Genomic DNA, 12938 nt, shown 5'->3' on the forward strand with positions numbered 1-12938 from the left:
GTGTCCCCAGCCCAGCGAGCATGTCTTCCTTTATTCCCAGCATTCCATGACAGGACAGAGTAGGCAATGACAGCATCACCTGGCCAGGTAAGCGGTGCTGATGCTTGCACACCATCACTCCTGCAGCAAGCAGAGACTCCCATGGAAGCAACTCTCTTGGCAGAGCTGGCTGGGCAGCTTTCCCAGGTGATGAATTTTGAATGAGGAAACACAAATTGTTGTCCTTGACTTTGCAGGGTTAATCTCTGTGTGGTGCTGCTGCCTGTGTCCTCATCCTCGGCTCCAGCCAGGATGTGCACAGCAAAGGGCTGAGGAGGGAGCTACAGACCGGGAAAGAGCCCGTGGCCGTCGCTCCATGGATATGTTGGGGAATGTCGTGAAGTGCCTGTGGAGGGAGGCTCTGGCACATGCACGTGTGTGCCCACGGATCATAGCAGATGAGCTGCTCTATTTGTAACCTCCCACTGCTGTTGAACAGACTTTGCAGGGAGGAGAGGGAGCTGAAAACTGAAACTTGAGGCTCAGATGCTTGGAGGGGCTTAGGAGCCTGATTCAACCCATCACTCCCCAGCACACCAGCAGCTCATGTGCCTCTTGGGCCGTATTTTGCTTTCAAGCTCAGCACAGAGTGAGGCTTCCATGCTCCACCTTGGAGCCGAAATAATTTTCATTAACTCATTGAGAAAAGGAGACATAAGGACACAATTAAACTGCAGAGCTCAGGATTACACTGTGATATGAAGCAATGAAAGAGAGGTAGGAGAAGGAAAAGCAACTTGGTCTTTGTTTTTTAATTTGCATCCCTTTACCTCTGAGGACAGTGGCAGTGTCATAGTGTGCCCTGTGGGTAGGATCCAACTACCTGGGCATCACAGCAAGGAAGGTGCATTCAGGACCTTACTACCTAAAAGCCTGATGTCCTGGCTGGATAGTCCAAGGACTCCAGTGGACTCCAATGGCTCCAGCATGCCCTGGGAGGTGCGGGATGAGAGGCTGGTGTGCCAGGAACAATCCAATCTCGTCTCCAGGTTTTCCTGCCCCTTACATGCAGCAGCCTGGCACAACCCACCTCTTTCCCAGTCCCAGCTCTTCTTCCAAATGGCAAGATGGCAAGGTGAAGGATGAGTCTCCATCACCCCTTCAGTTCTTCTGGCTTCCTGCCCAAACTGCTAATAAAAAAGCCAGTTTCATCAAGTTTCCTAATGTGAAAACTTTTCCATAAGGAACTGGTCCTGAATCCACCAACTGGTGGTATACACTGGTGTAAATGTGGTAGTTATTTTATACACAGGGTGGGTGTAAGGAGGTTATGCAGACAGAAGGGAAAAGAGGGAGAAAAATCAGAGGCTGGCAGAAAAATCCAGTCCTGGGGGAGAGTCATTGGTGGCCTGGAGGCTGGGGACTGCAGTGCCCAGGAGCTGAAGATGCACCCTCATGCATCCCTGGTGGTGTTCAAGACCAGGTTGGACACAGGGGCTTGGAGCAAGCTGCTCTAGTGGAAGGTGTCCCTGCCTGTGGCAGGGGGTTGGAGCTGGATGAGCTTTAAGGTCCCTTCCAACCCAAACCAATCTGGGGTTCTTTGCAGGGAGCACAGACAAGAAGTGTTGTCTTCTGTCCGTCAGCTTTCTGCTGGTGTCTGTATCTGCCTGTCTCACAAGAGGAGTCCCCTGGCCTGGACCGGGTGGGCAGTGATGGCATGGCAATTGCTCTTCAGAGGCACGCTCCCCTCTGTCTCCTCCATCCTGAGTGGTGTGAAACCCTCCCAAAACCGGAGCTGCTGATAAATGTACTACGAGCAGATATATGTATCTAAGAAACATAGTGTGTGAGAGGCACAGTGAGCCCAGAGTGTATAGGCATGCCATCAGGATGATCAAGAGGCCAAATGAGGGTGCTAAGGTATGGACTGAAACATCTGATCGGAAGGTTGGGAGGAGAAAGACAAGGCTGAATTGTTTATATTTTGTTTTCATTCATCATTCCTGCTGGTGTGGGTGGACAAGGAGTGAATGAGTTTCTTGGGGAGGGCAGCAAATAAGAAACATGTAATTCCTCGACAGATAAGTGGGGTTTTAATTCCTTGCACCTAAGTTAATATGGCATAAAGAGGCTTCAGGGAACCCTAATAGCTTCTCTGCCATGGGAAACCATGTGATCTTGACTTTTCTTCCCCTGGATTGCCATGTGCCAAGGGAGAGCAGGTTTCTTGGGATAGGTTTCATCCCTCTAGTGAAGCACTGGGTTGTCTTCCAACAGCAAAGGTGCCCAACTTTTCTTTGGACTCCTGAGCATCTCACAGCAAGCCAGTAAGACAATATTCTCAGAGCTCAGGACAGGAGGGGTAACTTCAACGCGCCTCCATGCCATCACGGTCTCTTTCTGGGAGAGGCAACACTGGTGACTACAGCTACATCCCTTGGTCCTGCCTTCCCCAGCTGGCACTGATCCAGGAGGTGACATTTATAGGCAAGAGATATGGGAGCAGAGCAGGGAAGGGGTAAACTGAGGAAACCACTGAGACCATGGCAGCACTGCTGATGGAGGACTCCTGGAATAGGTCTTGGTTTCCTTTTCTGCTTGTTGGAGCCTTTGACAGGCCAGTGGAATAGATTTCAGAGGTCTCCGTCCTAGTCCTTATCTACCTGGAAGGACTGCCAGATATAGTTTATTTTGATCATGGTCCTGCTTAGTCAGTCTGCAGATGCCATTTTAGAAGAGCTTCAGGGTTCCCTGTGGTGGGGAGGGACACTGGGATCCTTAGTGGCATCTCCTGGGACACTGCCTTTTGTGACATCTGTCACCAGGCAGGGCTCTGTGCCAGGAACTCCTTTGGCAGGGAGAAAGAGACCTGAGAAGTGATTTGTCTTGCAAAGCAACCCTGTGAAATTGGAGGAGCAAAACTAAAGGAGGTGAATGAAAAACCAGCCCCTGCAGCAGTCGTCTGAGGGGTATAAACCTCTTGGGGTCCTCCAGGCAGGGTGGAATCTGGGCTGAGCTCAGATGCTCCATCTTCCTTTCATGGTCCAAATATGATGGGTTTTCACAGCAGGGAGGTAGGGGAGAAACAGGCTTTGGAGAAATTAAAGCAGCCAGGGGATGAAACAGTTGTTTTCTGTAATAATGGCTCTTCATGAAGGATCCCAGCTGGTGCCTGAATGCAGAATGAGCTGACTTTGCTGGTTGACAAAGGGAAAACGTGGAAGATGAAGAAATAAAATCCCAGAAGGGAAGGAGTATGGATGGGCCAAAGACACAAATATTCAAGAACTTCATTGAGATGGTTTGGTGCAGAAAGGTCTGTCTTCTGGTTGATGACAGACACAAAGCCTCTTTACTGAAAGGCGCAGTGGATTTTGCAGAATAGGGAAGAAGCTGGGAAGTGTTTAAATTTGCCACAGTTTTGACCATCCTTACACAGGGTGAAAATTTGAAAACATGTCAGCCTTGAGCCTAAGCAAGGATGATGTCAGATAACAATCATGGTGATGGGGCTGGAGAAGACTCTGAGACCAAATGCATAGCAGAAGAGGTACAAAGATGTGCGAGCTGGTGATGCAGTCACAGTGAAATAGGGATAAGGGTCTCTACTCTGATGAGCAGATATGAGAGCTGCAGGAAATGTATCTAGAAGCAAAGGGTGAGATTTAAGAAGTTCTATTTGGCAAACTGGTTGTGGAACCCAAAGGTTTTTGTTCATCTGCCCATGCAGATAGAATCAGTGCAACTCCCTGATCTGCAACAAGGCACAATGCTTGAGAGCCAACACTGTTGCTCATCTGAGATCTTTCTAGAAAGCTTTGAAAAGAGAGGCAGTGGATGTGCCGTCCCTGGAGACATTCCAGGCCAGGCTGGACATGGTCCTGAGCAACCTAATCTAGTTGAAGATGTTCCTGCTCATTGCAGGAGGGTTGGACTAGATGAGCTTTGAAGGTCTCTTCCAACCTGAACTATGATTCTTTGGTGATGCATGGTACAGCCCAGAGGCAAAGGAAGACCCTGTCCTCATCACTGCCTATGCCACCAGGCAATGCTAAGCCTTGGAGGGTGATGTTAAGGAAGGATGTGACTTAGTGTCACCTGCCCATGGGCATGCTAAATGTAAGCCATCACTCTTCCCTGTACACTTTCCTATCAACAAAACCACACCACCTCCTGCCTGGCTTTGCTGCCCTCACTGGATAATGGTCAGCCTTGTCCCTGCACACTTTGGGCTCTCTCCCTGTGCATCCCCAGCATCCCCCAGGAAACACAGCCTCCAGCCCTGGAGGATGAATTAGGACCTTCTCCCTCTAGCTGTCTCTTTGGGACTGGTAGAGAACTCAAGTATGACTTGTAGGTGAGCATAAACCACCTGAAAGCAGCACATTGAGGAAGTTCTCTGGCCCCTTGCTGGTCTTCACCCTAATAAAAAGAACATCTCCTAGAGCCCACAAAACCTGGTGTATGGCCAGGGCACGACAGGCAGTGTGAGGGGAGGGATCCCTATGTGGCATTTGGAAATTCCAGCTGGAGGTTGGGTTGAGTTGGGACTTTCCAGCTAGAAGGACATTGATGGACTAGAATGAGAACTGCAGAGGTCGGGATGGAGGTTAAGAGATCTGGGAAAAGCCTCATTGAGCTGGCTTTGTTCAGCTTGGAGAGGAGGAGGTCTTGGAGCTGCTGGTGGGCACCTCAGAGAGGTGATAGAGGGGCAGAGCCTCTCAGATGGAGGTGGGAAAGACATGACAGGCACAAGCTAGAGCACAGGGAATTTCCATTAGAGATAAGGAGAAACATTTTTCACCATGAAGGTGATCAAAACTGGACGAGGTTCACCAGGGAGGTTCAAGCCTGTGTTAGGCATGACCCTGAGTGACCTACCCCAGCTGGCCCTGATATGAGCAGGGGCTTGGACCACACACCTCCTGAGGTTCCTTGCCAACCTCAGCCCGTTACTCTGTGAACAGGGTCAAGACTTTGCAAGGCAATTGAAGAGTATGTTATTTAGGCTTCATTCTCTCAAACCAGTGTTCAGATTGGGCTGGTAACTGCACCCAGGGCTTTACCTTATTCATTTCATATGCCAAAATACCCAAGGACCTACAGAAAAGAATGATTTTCCATTTATATAGGAGAAGCAGCAGGGAATGGTAAAATAAATGCAAGCATCTCTGGTGATGAAGACTAGTTGTCTTCACAAGAGCTAGGCTGAACAGAAGGAAAAATACTGCTACAAGGAGATGTGGCCAGTGCCCTTTTATGAGGCCAAAGTGACTCCAAAATGACCCAGAGACAAAGAAATTCCTCACTTTTGAGAATTGCCCCATAGGCTTCACAGATGTCTTGTGCTGAATTTCTCTCAGTGATTGAACCACTGTGGTCCCACTGGGATTTCAACCTGCAAGCAGGGAGAGGCCAAGGACTGGCAACTCAAATGCCTGGGCATTAAACCATCTTTTCTGGTGAGGGGCAGGGTAGAGTAGGAAAGCTCCAGATCCAGTCATGCTGTCCAGTATCTCCTTCCCTCTAAGGCAGAACCTGTATTGCTGTCTGAGCAGTGTTAGGGATAGGGGAATTTCCACAAGGATTTGTGTCAAAAGCAGAGGGAGGTCAGGTGGTTTCCCTATTCCTTCAAGCAGCTTCCTGAATCCAAAAGACTGTCCTTCCATCTGCCACTGGAAACACTTCTGGTCCCTTCTGCCTCCACCTCTGTTCCTCTGCAGTTCTGCACTGTCACCAAATAGGGCAAGAGAGAAACCTTTCAAAAACATTTGAAAACAGCCACAGAGAATCACAGTCAGCAAGAGAAAAAGCACACAAGAAATGCTCCCCAAGCCTTGCCATTAACACACTGTGCTGCTTCTGAAGCATCATGGTGCTGCAATGGCAGAGCTGCTCAGAGAGCTGTTATCCCCCTTGGAGAGGAGGAAAAGCAGCTGGCTGGCAGTGCCTGTGCTGGGCACAGAGCTCTGCTCCCTTCCATTTTTTCCTGATGATTCTGACTGCACTATGTTAAATGGAGAGCAAACCCTGATCCTGCCTTCTGTGTTCCTCTGCTCTCCCTGGTGCACTCCAAGAGCTGGTGCTTTTGGGGTGTGCTGAGGGATTCTCTTGAGGCTGTAAAGCCACTGGGGCAGGAGCTGTGTCCCTGCTCCAGGCTGTGCCCCAGCCCTCTGCCTCAGGCCGAGCTCGGCCTTCTGCCTCCAGGTCACCTCCACCGCGGTGGGACTATGGCTGCTCCCTGCCAATGCAAATCCTATGCAACAACAACTGTGAAGTCCTCTGCTGCTAATTTAGCATCTCAGATCCTTTCCACACCGTAGCATCAGGGCGGCGAGGCTTTGTGAGTACAGATGCTTCAGGATCAGCTTGGAAAATAAATTGAAATAAGCCACTTTTCAGAGATTAAACTGACTCCTCCTGGAAACCACTGCAGGGGAAGAGCACTTGTTTATTAAAAAGAGACAGCAGGCATTAGGGCATGAAAGGAGGCTTTGTCTCCTCAGCTATTACCTTACTCCATTTGTCTCTGTGTTAATGTCTTCTCTTCAGGTGCACAGGGAATCTCAGGCACAAATCTCCCAGCTCCATAAAAACATCGGGAAAATAGGACCCCCCCGCCCGGCTCCTGGGCCCTGCAAATCACGCACCTGCAGCCTCCCCCAAAAGCGTGCATCTTTGATGGCATCTTGGGCAGGCAACTGGGGGCTTGGCAAGGGGCTGGCTCCGCGGCTGAGATCGAGACAGCACGATCCGCCTCCATCCCTGGGACCCCCAACCCTGCAGGAGGCGGGATGTAGGGATGCAGGGATCCCCTCTGCTGCAGCGGGCATCCCCGAGGCGTGGGGAGTCCCGGGCGGGGAATCACCGTTTTAGGGGGCGGGTGGGGGTCAGCATCCCGGAGGAAGGGGCGGCGGTGAGCGCATCCCACCTCCCTCGCTCGGAGGAGGATCCACGCCGCGCCGTGCCGTGCCGCTCCGCGTCGTGCCGCTCCGCTCCGCCCCGCCGCGCCCGCCGCGCCGCAGCCCCGCAGCCCGGCCGCCGCAGGGCCGGCGGGGAGCGAGCGGTAGCCGGCGGCATGAGGCGCGACCCGGGGCCCGGCTTCTCCATGCTGCTCTTCGGCGTTTCCCTCGCCTGCTACTCGCCCAGCCTCAAGTCGGTGCAGGACCAGGCGTACACGGCGGCGGTGGTGCTGGAGGGCAAGGTGCAGTCCGTGGGCCCCCCCGCCGGCGGCGGCAATGACAGCCGCGGAGCCGCCGGTCCTGCCGGGGGGGTTTTGGTCAAGGTGCTCGACCTGTGGCCCCTCAACAGCGGCGGGCTGCAGCGGGAGCAGCTCATCAGCGTGGGCTCCAAGGCGCCCTGCTTCAAAGTGAAGCGCAACCACCGCTACATCTTCTTCCTGGAGCCCACCGAGGAGCCGCTCGTTTTCCGCACCGCCTTCGCCCCGCTCGACACCAGCGGCAAGAACCTCAAGCGGGACGTGGCGCGGATCCTCTGCGCCGACTGCGGTACGGGCAGCGCCGCGGCAGCGGGGGGCGGCGGCCGGGGGACGCGCGGGAGCGGCGGCGGAGAGCGGCCTCGGGGCGACGGGTCCGTACCCCCGGGGCCGAAGGGGGGTGCCCGGTGATCACTCCCGCCTCACCGCTGGCAGGCACCGGGAGCCGAGCCTGCACCGGGGAGCGATGCGCTCCGCCGGGCACGGCTGCCACGGCCGCGCTCCTTCCCCTGGGCTCCCGGCTCAAGGTCCTGCCCCGGTCCCCCGGCGCCGTGCCAGTAGCGCAGCCCCGAGCCCCGAGGACGGGCCCGCAGCCTCGCTGCCTCTGAGCCCGGGGCCGCCAGCTGCCCTTCGGGCTGTAGCGCGCTGGAGCCCTCGTTCTCGGCGCTTTTCCAGCGCCCCCCGCTCCGGGTGCCGTTTTCCCCGGTTCGCCCGGATGAGGGCAGGCGGCTCCCGGTCGGGAGAGCCGGTACCGGCGTGCCCTGGTGGCTCCGTTCGCTCTGCGCGCGTCGGTCCTGCCTGATGCTCTCCCCGCTCAGGGGCATGTTTACTGATGAGGAGAGGGGCCGTTTTACGGGGTTGCAGGGCCTGGGGCTGATGCTGGCTCTCGAGGTGTGCCCTAACTGCCGGGAAGTTTTGCCTCCTTCAAAATAACGGCCTCGCGGTGTGAAGTTGGGTTTCTTTTGTTCGGTCAGGGCGTTTAGATGTCTCCTGACAACGCACTGGCGCTGCTCTCCTGTTGTGTGCATGCTATGTTCTGATCCTCCACCACCTCCGTGAACGCGGTTATGAAATGACTCCCACCGGGAAGCGTTACTCCTTTTGTGCCTGGATTTCCCGTGCTGTCCTCCGTCAGGGCGAATACCTGCGATGGGCTGGGCTGTGGGGGACCGGGCAAAGACAATGACTGCATTTTCCCAGGGTTAGGATCTGAGCTGACAGAAATGCCAGGCTGGCCCTTGGTCCAGCTTGAACGCTCAGATACTGTGTCACAGAATCCGGAGAAGGCCGGTGTTAACCCGGGGAGTTCCAAGTGCTGCGCCATGCCATCAGAAATGGATCTGAATTTCTCGGTTTTGGTGGATTATGAGGATATGCCCCATCCCTGGCAGTGTTCAAGGCCAGGTTGGACAGGGCTTGGAGCAACCTGCTCTAGTGGAAGGTGTCCCTGTCCGTTGCAGGGGATTATAACTAGATGAGTTCTAAGTCCTTTCCAACCCAAACCAGTCTGGAATTCTGTGATTCTATGATATACAGGGCATATCTCCAGGGAATCCAGGTCCCCCACTCAATGACAGCACGCTGTACTTCTTCATCAGGTTAATTGGCCTTTTGCCTCATTAAAAGCAAAGGGCCTCATCAAGTTATACTTAGCTCTGTAATGAACACACGTGTGTTGTGGTTGTTGTGTTAGTAACTAGGTGTTTCTGGGATGAATACTTTGCCATTGAGACTGCTGACCCCAGATTTTGAAAGCCAGACCTGTCTCTTCTTCTAGTTATCCAAAAGATAAATTTAGAAGATGTGTTTCCTGGGAGAAAGGTGGAACCTTGCATATGATAATATGTTGTTGAGGAAAATGGGCTCGGACTGCATAAGAGAAAACTAATTTGGGAGAAACTAATTTCATGTGCATCTGTATGTGGGCCATCGTGGACATAAGAGAATTTAGTGAAGTAGCTGTTGCAGAGTTACAAGAAGGGAAAATGGGGGAATTTCTTGGTTCTGTGGTCTCATCATCTGATGAAACCACAGCAAAAGGCACGTGGCTTTTATTGTTTGAGTTTTTTTAAGCAAGAAGGATTCCGAACTTGCACATCTCTGAGCAGCAGGGTACGACTTTAAGAGGAACAGAGGCTGCTCCATTGCTTCCTGGATCAGACCCAAGGTGCTAACATGTAGGCTGATGTAACAACAAGTTAAGGGATGTTGTTATGCCTGTGACACCCTCTTGGAGCTGATGCTTTTGTCTCTGTATTTTTGATGGTCTCAGGAGGGTTCTGGGCTGAGGAGCTCTTGCAGGTTGTTGGGAGTGTTGTCTCAGCAGGGCTCTGTGGCAGATTGCAGTAGGAAAATAAAAGCTGGTGGTTGGGAACTGTCATAACTGTGGTTTGGTTCAGGTGATGAAGATGAAACAGGAGCCTCAGCCTGCTGAACTTGTGGTTCCCCGAGCACTCCATGCCCTCGGTTCAGCTGGGAGGTTACTGCTGAAGGTGACATTCCTGGCAGGAAGTTCTGATTCATAGCACCCAAGCTGATGGAAAGGTAGATTGGGAAACCAGGCCATGGTTGCCCTCTTGCTCCCTTGTTTCTGCTGGGAGGGGAGATCTGGAGGGGTGCAGGTGACTGAGTACAACTCCAGAGTTGGGAGGGGGTGAAGTGTGCAGGCATGATGTGCACTCTGAGGCACAGGCAGGCTGCAGCCTTGTAAGGGATATTATGAAGCCAGGGGGCCAGATCCTGGGTGGACTTCTGGGTGGGTGGAGAGGGACCTCATAACTCTGATCAATCCGATCCCCCCACTCCCAAAGATGGAGGCCGCGCAGGACCATCTTCTCTCTACTCTGGCTCCGTGCCTGGGTCTGTTTTCAGTGATTCATCCCCTTCTCACAGGCTAAGATGCTGTGTGTCCTCTGCTCTCACTGCTTGTCGAGTCCTGGATGCGTTGCAGGATTAGGTCTGTGGTCAGAGCATCTCTGTGTCTGTCTTTCCAAGGAACAGTTTCTACTGCTTGCACAGCTTGTTTAGAGGAGAGAAAGAGGGTGGTGATGCTCTGCATGGGATCCAGACCCTCGCTGGGCAGAGTCTGGAAGGCTGGATGAGAGGGAAGGGCAGCATGGGAAGTGGGATGCAGAACAGGAAAACCGGTCTGTGCAGCTGGCCTATGCTGGTACCACCTGGGCCACTTTGTGTCTGCCCCCTGTGCTGAGATCCAGGCAGGAAGATCCCACTTTGGCCAGCCCCCTGCTGCTGCGGAGGCTCGGGAGCCTGGAACTTCCCTACCTGCCACCTCTCCAGGCACCTCTGCCCAGCCATGGCATCCTGCTGGCACACAGGGAGCATCTGGGCCCTGGGACTAGGATCCTGTGGGTCTCACCTCCCACTTGCCCATCTTAAAACCTCTTCTGCACTGGGAGTATTACTGTTTTTTTTTCTTGCTGTTATATAATGATGCCTGTTATTGCTTCTCCTCCTGTCTCTTTTCTTTACATCTTTTAGCTCCCTAATTTTGGATTGTCTTTTATCTCTTTTGTGCCTACATGCACAGATCAAGGTGGAAAAAACAAGTGCAAGACATGGTGCTGGCTCTCACTGGTGAGGTGGCTGTGTGATACCTGGTTTCCCTGCTGGGGCTTCTCCTGATTTGAGTCCAGAAAGGGAGTTATGGTCCTGACCCTCCTGGTCTTTAAAAGTGCTTGTGTCATCATCTGCTTTCCGTGCGTGCATGCTTCCTGTGTGGAACATACACTTGCACATGTTTTGTATACAGGAGGGGCTCTCACTGGTGTGGATTTAACCTCTTTGGGCTTTGATTTCTGCTTTCACAGAGGAGCAAATACCTTCTTGCCTCCATATGCAGGAAGTTGCAAAGTAGCTTTAATTAGAGCTTGTGCATCTCCTGGAGCACCTCACCGTAAATGCTGTGCAGTTCCAGGATGAAGCATACGACCTGCCTGTAGGATTAGCTAAGCTTAGTCTGGGCATGTAATCTGCTGGTGGCAGATCCCCGGGAGGATTTGCAGGCAGAGGACTTGTTGTTGCAGCAGGTACTTCTTGGGAGATGAGGCATTGGGGTTTGTTTCAGTCAGAAGGTGCCATGATCTTGGTGGGATCTAAGAACATGCTGAGGCTGTGGCATTGGACCCAGTGGCCATGAGATATTGGGGCTTGTTTATCTGTTGATTCTGGGAGGGAGGTTGCTTACAGCTGGCCTGTGAGGGGAGGAGAGAGGCCTGATTTGAAGTGCCCACTGGAAAACACAGCCCTCTGGAAGACAGTGTAGGTGTTGCTGCCTGAAATAGCGCTGGAAACTTTGGACCAGCAGCTCATGCAGAAATATCCCTCTCCATTGCCCTACACATCACTAGGCTTGCTCCAAGCCAGGCAGGCACAGGGGAAGGGTGTGTGTGGGCTCCAGCCACCCATGCTGGTGCTCTCCCTTCATCCCAGGACAGCTGTGGAGCAGGTAGCAGCAAAGCTGGGTTTTCTCACGTGCCACCCTGCTAATTGGAGATGTCTGAAGCTATTTCTCACCACCTTCAGAAAATCACACTTCCTTAGGTTCACAGAAGAGTGAAAACTGGCTTCCTTCTTGCCTTGAGTTTCTGCAGATGGGGAGCGAGCGGTCACTTTGCTGCAGAAAGCTTTTACCCCTTGCAGGGATGGCACACATCTGTACCTGAAACAACAGAGGTTGTCCACTCCCAGGCACGTCCTGTGCATGGAGCAAAGCCTGGCTAATTTCTCAGTTCCCCCTTTCAGCAATGTTTGACTAAATAAAGCATCTCCCCAAGGATCTCTATGAGTAAGAGGAGACGAAAAAGGCTTCTGTGTGATCCCAGCAGTGCTGATTTTTATATATAGGGCCTCCCCATGCACAGCCTCTGGACAGCAGCTGCCGCTCGGTTGCTGTCTTTGTGCTCTGCTAACTAACAACCCTTAGATATGGGGCCTGAAGCATAATGCGCTTTCCAAATTAGAGGCAATGCCTTGGCTTGGATTTAGATCTGGATCAGAAATTGGCACATGCTTGGGATCACAGAGGCACTAAACATCATCAGGCAAAAAGGGAGCCATGTTCTCCCACTGCTGAGCTCCCCACTTAGTTTGGGCTGTGTTAAGGCAGCATGCACAATGGTCACCAGGGCCTTAAACCTTAAAGCAGGCTCAGAGGAGACCTTATAACAGTCTTCCAATGCCTAAAGGGGACTGTCAAGAAATCCAGAAAGAGACTTTTTAGAAGGGCCTATAGGAACAGGACAATGGAGAATATCTTTACACTGACAGAGGGGAGATTGAGATGAGATATTAGGAAGAAGTTCTTTACTATAAGGGTATAGTGAGGCCCTGGCACAGGTCACCCAGAGAAGCTGTGGTTGCCCCCATCTACTGCAAAGTCCTGAAAGGGATCACCTGTAAGTTGGGCTGAGGATGCCTCTCCCAGCAGGATCTGATGGGTTTGCTGATTCCCATAGGCAGTGTGGCATTCCATGAGGAGCAGCTGCTGCTTTGGCAGGTTTCAGGCACTGGATGCTGGAGTTGCCCTGTCTCCGTTTCCCCTCCTGAGTTATGGTGTGACATTGCTGAGAGTCGATGAGAGCTGTACTGCTTGGGAGCAGCGTGTAGGCTTACCCGTGTGACAGCCTTTGGCAGGCAAGAGTGTGGATGCAAGGAGCAGGGCAGAGGTCAGTGGTGTGTGCTTGGCTAGGAGGAGCTGTAGGAGATTGGTCCTTGGTGGGCAGCA

The 12938-nt window shown here is 52.7% G+C and overlaps 1 protein-coding gene across 1 annotated transcript in view; it reads left to right on the forward strand.

Moving 5' to 3' along the window:
* Nucleotides 1-7057: 7057 nt before the first annotated feature.
* NRG2 (neuregulin 2) overlaps nt 7058-12938 on the forward strand; it is a gene marked incomplete at its 5' end in the record, with an annotated part of 152742 nt that continues 146861 nt past the window's right edge. The window contains one exon of the mRNA XM_080627164.1: nt 7058-7487. Coding sequence (XP_080483290.1) covers nt 7058-7487 — 430 coding nt within the window. The remainder of the gene's footprint in view (nt 7488-12938) is intronic.

The sequence above is a fragment of the Psittacula echo genome (genome assembly GCF_963264785.1).
Source record: "Psittacula echo genome assembly, chromosome: 11".
Taxonomy (NCBI): Eukaryota; Metazoa; Chordata; class Aves; order Psittaciformes; family Psittacidae; genus Psittacula; species Psittacula echo.